The 6,670-nt window shown below is 40.6% G+C and overlaps 1 protein-coding gene across 7 annotated transcripts in view; it reads right to left on the bottom strand.

Annotated features, from left to right (window-relative positions):
- Positions 1 to 246: 246 nt before the first annotated feature.
- Positions 247 to 6,670, bottom strand: part of stx3b (syntaxin 3b) — a 28,765-nt gene continuing 22,341 nt past the window's right edge. For 3 of the 7 annotated variants that reach the window (XM_066648666.1, XM_066648662.1, XM_066648664.1), the window contains 2 exons: positions 1,857 to 6,084; positions 247 to 1,624 (listed from right to left, as the gene is read on the bottom strand). In XM_066648666.1, coding sequence (XP_066504763.1) covers positions 6,083 to 6,084 — 2 coding nt within the window. In that variant the 3' untranslated portion in view covers positions 247 to 1,624; positions 1,857 to 6,082. The remainder of the gene's footprint in view (positions 1,625 to 1,856; positions 6,085 to 6,670) is intronic. The other 4 variants (XM_066648667.1, XM_066648663.1, XM_066648668.1 and 1 more) reach the window with 4 other exon arrangements.

Genomic DNA, 6,670 nt, shown 5'->3' with positions numbered 1-6,670 from the left:
GTATCTCATAGCAAACCATCAAGATATTTCTTCAATAATGAAAATGATTGTTATTTAATCATTGAGTCTAAGGCAGTATTTAGAGGAATCCAAAAATATGCACACCCTCAGATTAGACTGCATGTTTTGTTGCTTTTCTAAGAGAAAAGAACACAGACATTAAATTTAACAAAGGAATCAATTTTATTTGAGTTTAATATTTTGGAAAGATCTGATGTTTATTTGATATTTCTCCTGTAAATTAAATTCAGCAAATAAAAAAACACATCAAAATGTTCACAAATATGTTCCCTGTAGATGATATATGAATATTATTGAACACATAGAAGGGAATAGGGAGTGATTTGGGATTCTGCCTCTGAACTGGGTGAGGATTGGATATGAAAGAGCATGTTTAACACAGGATTAGCCAATCAAGCCTGGAAAGGACTGAAAAAAAGGGAACATTGTTTGAAATAAACATAAGGAAAAACATGGCAGCGGATTATGAAACCTTGTTGGGGGTTGTATTGTGGAGATTATGTGGGGTGGGGGTGGGGGGCACAAATCAAGATGCTGTAGTTGTTCACCATTGTTTGGCATGGTGCAAGCTTTCTACATTATTTTTAAAACAATGTAAATGATCACTGATTGGCTGTTCTATGGGATTAGGGTCACTGTGGGTAGCGACCAGTGAAGAATCCATCTGCCACAAGAGACAGGCTGTGTTACTATTGTTCTCCAGGGGCTGAGTAAAGAGCCTGGTCCCTTGTGTTTGTGTTGTATTCGCGTATAGTTTGTGTTGTTTTTTAAGCATCAAAAAGGCCACAGTTCATCTTACTGACAAGGTTTCAAAAACTAGTGAAAGTTTCTTTTGCTACTGTGCCTTTAAAACGGATGAATATTTAAATGAGCTCTTTTCGGAATGGCCACCGTGCTTGTAACTCATTCACAAAACATCCAGTTTGAAGCTCTTCTCATTCATAACTAATGTATGAACTACAAACGTGCTTTTAATTACGTCTCAATTACAACACCTTCAGAAAAAGCTCAGTAGCGTAAGGGGAGGGAATGTTATGTTTTAACATATCATGAATTAAAGTTTTCATCATAAATTAAACTCCATTTGTACGTTTTCAGTTTCTATATGGGCCCTTTTAAATGAAGAAAAAAAAAAAACAAAGCAGACTTTACAGTGGTTTAATGGATTATTACATAATACACACAAAATAATAAGAGCCCCCTCCCTCCCTCAAAACAAACCACACCAAGCGCCCTTTATGAAAGACATCACACACAGTAATACACGTACAAACAACTCTTCAGTAAATAAGCAATAAAACTCTTTGACTGACACACACAACCAAAAACATTGTTTTCCCTAAAACTAAGATGAAACTAAGATGATTCTGTTCCTTCAGTCCATGTTTATCCAGATTTGTCACATTCCTCTAGCGAAGAATCTGCTGCTGATGATGATGATGGAGGTTTTGGTGAATGTGGAGATCACCGTGAAGCTGCAGAACAAAGACAGGAGCCCAAATCAGGAGAGCAGGTGTAGAGAGAGAGAGAGAGAGAGAGAGAGAGAGAGGGAGAGAGAGAGAGACTGGACTGAAGACAAGCTGCAGCTGAGGAGTCTATGATCCTGAAAAATATATTGGGGCAGAGTTCAGGCCGGTGGTAGAATTGCAAATTAAACTCTTTCTTAAAAAAAAAGAAATAGTCCCAAACACTAGAAACAGTCTGTTGTTGTAATTTAAAACACTTTCACACCTATGAGCGAGGACTTCAGGAGTTGAACTGATGGCCTAAAAATGTCAGATTAAACACTTAACGAAACAGAAACCAACACAAATACACTGCATCTGAATACACACCTTTACGAGAAGAAGCTGTAGATACTGGAAAAGCCCACTATCCCCAGAATGACACAACACAACATGATCATCATTTTCTTCTACAGAAAGAAGGAATGATAGAGAAAAGCAGACAGTGAGAAGACATGACACAGAGAACATGACATAGGAATAAATCTAGTGCCCTCTTCTTTACTTAAATATAAATATTATTATATACAGTGCCTTGCGAAAATATCCGGCCCCCTTGAACTTTTCAACCTTTTCCACATCAGGCTTCAAACAAAGATATAAAATATAGATTTTTTGAGAAGAATCAACAAGTGGGACACAATCGTGAAGTGGAATGAAATTTATTAGCTGTGTCAAACTTTACTAACAAATAAAAAAAGAAGTGGGGCGTGCAATATTATTCGGCCCACTTGCGTTAATACTTTGTAAAGCCACCTTTTGCTGCAATTACAGCTGAAAGTCCCTTGGAGTATGTCTCTATCAGTTTTGCACATCGAGAGACTGAAATTCTTGCCCATTCTTTCCTTCCAAAACAGGTCGAGCTCAGTGAGGTTGGATGGAGAACGTTTGTGAACAGCAGTCTTCAGCTCTTTCCACAGATTCTCGATTGGATTCAGGTCTGGACATTGACTTGGCCATTCCTACACCTGGATAAGTTTATTTGTGAACCGTTCCATTGTAGATTTGGCTTTTTGTTTTGCATCATTGTCTTGTTGGAAGATTAATCTCCGTCCCAGTCTCAGGTCTCTTGCAGACTCCAACCGGTTTTCTTCCAGAATGATCCTGTATTTGGCCCCATTCTTCTTCCCATCAATTCTGACCATCTTCCCTGTCCCTGCTGACAAAAAGCAGGTCCAAACCATGATGCTGCCACCACGTTTGACAGTGGGGATGGTGTGTTCAGGGTGATGAGCTGTGTTGCTTTTACGCCAAACATATCATTTTGCATTGTGGCCAAACAGTTCAATTTTGGATTCATCTGACCAGAGCACCTTCTCCCAGGTGGCTTGTGGCAAACTTTAAACGAGACTTTTTATGGATATCTTTGAGAAATGGCTTTCTTCTTGCCACTCTTCCATAAAGCCCAGATTTGTGCAGTGTACGACTGATTGTTGTCCTATGGACAGACTCTCCCACCTCAGCTGTAGATCTCTGCAGTTCATCCAGAGTGGTCATGGGCCTCTTGGCTGCATCCTGATCAGTCTTCTCCTTGTTCGAGATGAAAGTTTAGAGGGACGGCCTGGTCTTGGTAGATTTGCAGTGGTCTGATACTCCTTCCATTTCAATATGATTGCTTGTACAATGCTCCTTGGGAAATCTTTTTCTATCCAAATCCGGCTTTAAACTTCTCCACAACAGTATCTCGGACCTCCCTGGTGTGTTCCTTGGTCTTCACGATGCTCTCTGCGCTTTGAACAGAACCCTGAGGCTATCACAGAGCAGGTGCATTTATACGGAGACTTGATTACACACAGGTCGATTCTATTTATCATCATCATCAGTCATTTGGCACAACATTGGATCATTCAGAGATCCTCACTGAACTTCTGGAGTGAGTTGGCTGCACCAAAAGTAAAGGGGCCGAATAATATTTCACGCCCCACTTTTCAGTTTTTTATTTGTTAAAAAAGTTTGACACATCCAATAAATTTCATTCAACTTCACGATTGTGTCCCACTTGTTGATTTGTCATAAAAAATTACAATTTAATATCTTTATGTTTGAAGCCTGAAATGTGGCAAATGTTTAAAAAGTTCAAGGGGGCCGAATACTTTCGCAAGGCACTGTACTTTCATCTATGAAATAAAAGCATACACAGGTTATTGCTTCCTTCTCAGAAGGAAAGGAAGGGAAGAGAAAGGAGCATTAGGGTTTGGAGTGAGGGCAGTGTGTGTGTGTAGAAAAACACACTTACCCCTGGCTGTACTGTCAGGACTCAATCTACCCGTCCCAGGTAATCATTTAATAAAGCAGTGTTTATCAAAAACAGTGTCAGATCTGACTGATATTTCAGCCCAATTACATCAACCAACATCACTGGAATACAACACGGGAACCGGAACACTCCTTAAATCAGCGTCTGATTAAATCTTCGCATCATTTACAGTTCCCTAGATCTGGAGGATCTCACAAGCTTAGAGACCTGGTCATTTCCCTCCCAGTTCAAGGTTTAAATTACTTAACTCATTCATCCATCTATTCCATCCTCAGACATTAAAAAAATAAATTTATTTCTGACATGGATTTTAAATTTCACAGGGAGGAGCAGAGGTTTACAGGGAGGAATGCTATAAAAACCAAATTCTGCTCTCCATGACTTCTCTGTGCATTTTGATTAAAAAAAGTTTTCATTAAAGCTTCAGCAACAGAAAAAAAACAACTTCAGTTACATTTCTGTCATCATTAATAACCAGTCTATAACCAACCAGTCTCTGAACTGAAACTAGGGCTGCACAATACCGAATTATTTACTGCAGTGTAAACAGCGGTGGTGGTTTTCAGGAGTTGAGCAGCTCTGTTTGGAAAGAATAAGTCACTCTAGAATTATGGGGGGGATACACTCTTAAAAATAAAGGTTAGAATTACTTTATTGGCCAATGTGCTGCACACAGAGGAGTATTGTTCTCTGCATTTAACCCAATCCGTGCAGTGAAACACACACACACTAGTGAACACTAGGGGGCAGTAAGCAGTGCCCAGAGCAGAGGCAGCTCTAGCCACAGCACCCGGGGAGCAGTTGGGGGTTAGGTGCCTTGCTGAAGGGCACTTCAGTCATGACTTGCTTTCCGATTACACACCCAGGTCCCTCACCACCAGGCCATGGCTGCCCCCTAGAATTATGGCAAAATGGTTCTTTATGAAAACAAATGTGTTTCTTCTATGGCATCAATCAAAGAGACTTTTGTAGCACATTTATTTTTAAGAGTGCATGTTGGGAAATGGGGAATCTGCAGCAGCAGGACAGCGCTGGGGCTGCTCTTCTGAAGAGACGCTGGAGGGTGGGGCATTTAATACATTGGTCAAATCACCAGGACACAACTGTATTCATATAGTACTCTCAGGCTATAATCAGCTGTTCAGGAGCGACTGAAATTGATGGCTCACAGCAGGACGTTTCGTGCCGTGAACACACTGCAGTAACGATGCTGAAACAATATTATTGTGCAGCCCTAAGTGAAATACATTCAAATGTGTATATTCAGAGAGTTTTGAAATGTGATCCAGCTCCTGAACTTCTGATCTGGACCTTGATCGAAACGTGGAAACCGACTCATAATAGACCCCCAAAGCCGGGCGTAACTCTAAAGCTAAAGTCCAAAGAAATGTTGAAAGACTTCCTGAATATGTGGCTCACCGTGTTTCACTACAACTGAAATTTCATAAAAACTCTTAATATCGCTGAGGTTGGACAGGAAACCGAGCAGTCATCCTTCTCAGATTCACTGACTCAGCAGGGTCCATACAAAAAATTGAAATGATTTACAAATAATTACATGATGAAATGAAAAAAGGAAGTGTCCGTTTTAACCCAATCATGGGCTGGGAAGGAAATGTCTTGGCTTTAAATAAAAAATAACTTATGAAATACAGTAAGGGCACTTGTAGGTTCCTGGAATGGCCTCAGGGCTTTAGTGCATGTTGTCTGTACATCCTTCTACATGAACATTAAGACGTAAAGTGGAGGTTGTTCGTCCCTCCCTTGTTCCAGTCCATACATCATAAAAATCCCTTGGTCTTTTTTTTTTTTTTTTTAATTCTGTCCATTTACAAAAACATACTCTTTGTCATTTCCCAGCAGCAGCAAATGCCTTATCAGATTACAAGCATGTTCTCAGAAAACCACAGTCACAGACGTCCATCGGTTTGTGGAGGGGTGAAGGGGCGGAGTCACCGATGAAAGGGGTGTGGCCACAATGGGAGGGTTAGGGGTTTCTGGTTTGTTCGTCTCATCCCTTGGCTTTCGGAGAGAGAGAGAGAGAGAGAGAGAGAGAGAGAGAGAGAGAGAGAGAGAGAGAGAGAGAGAAATTTGAGCTAAAAACGAAAAGTAAAAGGAAGGAATAGTAAAATAAGGAGAGAGAGAGAGAAATAGAGAGCCTGTAAAGCCAGAGATAAGGTGATGAAGGAAGTGGGTGTGGTGTCGAATGTTGGGGGCGTGTCCTCAGAGCGTCTGTGTGAGGATGATGATAACAATGATGACCACAACCACTGCAATGATCACTCCCAAAATGATCATCTTCTATCGGAGAGAAAAAAAAAACAAAGAACAAATCAGTATCAGCTTCTTTTAACCTCCAACTAAACAGAGCAAGAAGCAAACAGCCCGAGCCCAGAAGAGCAAACAAGCCAAAGACCCCGAGAGGAGAAGGAAGGCTTTGTTTTAATACACATTTAATATAAAATATTACACATGATTTCAGCCTAATCGTAATCCATCCAAACTACGACCCAACACATTAACACAGAGGCTCAAGCAGCTGCCCTTTGGCTGATGCTACAGTTTATTCTGTATCCAAGAAGTGGATATTATTCTGCGATAATTGACTGTATGCTACAGATATTAGGTCTTCTGTTGCCGATTAAAGTTGACCCTCCATATCCTCAGGGGATTCATTCCAGGGCTCCCAGAGGACGCCAAAATCAGTGGGTGTTTAAATGTCTTATATAAAATGGTGTGGCACCTGTGTACAACCTCTGCTAATCCTCAGGCTACAGCAAGGGGCGATACACATCACTAAATCCTAAGTTGGTTGAATTTGTGGATGGCGGAGGGCAGAATATATTTATAAGATTCAACAAATATAAACCCAAGACTAGAACCCAAG

Source organism: Hoplias malabaricus, chromosome 17 (assembly GCF_029633855.1).
Source record: "Hoplias malabaricus isolate fHopMal1 chromosome 17, fHopMal1.hap1, whole genome shotgun sequence".
NCBI lineage: Eukaryota > Metazoa > Chordata > Actinopteri > Characiformes > Erythrinidae > Hoplias > Hoplias malabaricus.
The sequence above is the reverse complement of the archived record's forward strand: the minus strand, read 5'-3'. Positions and strand labels throughout refer to the sequence as shown.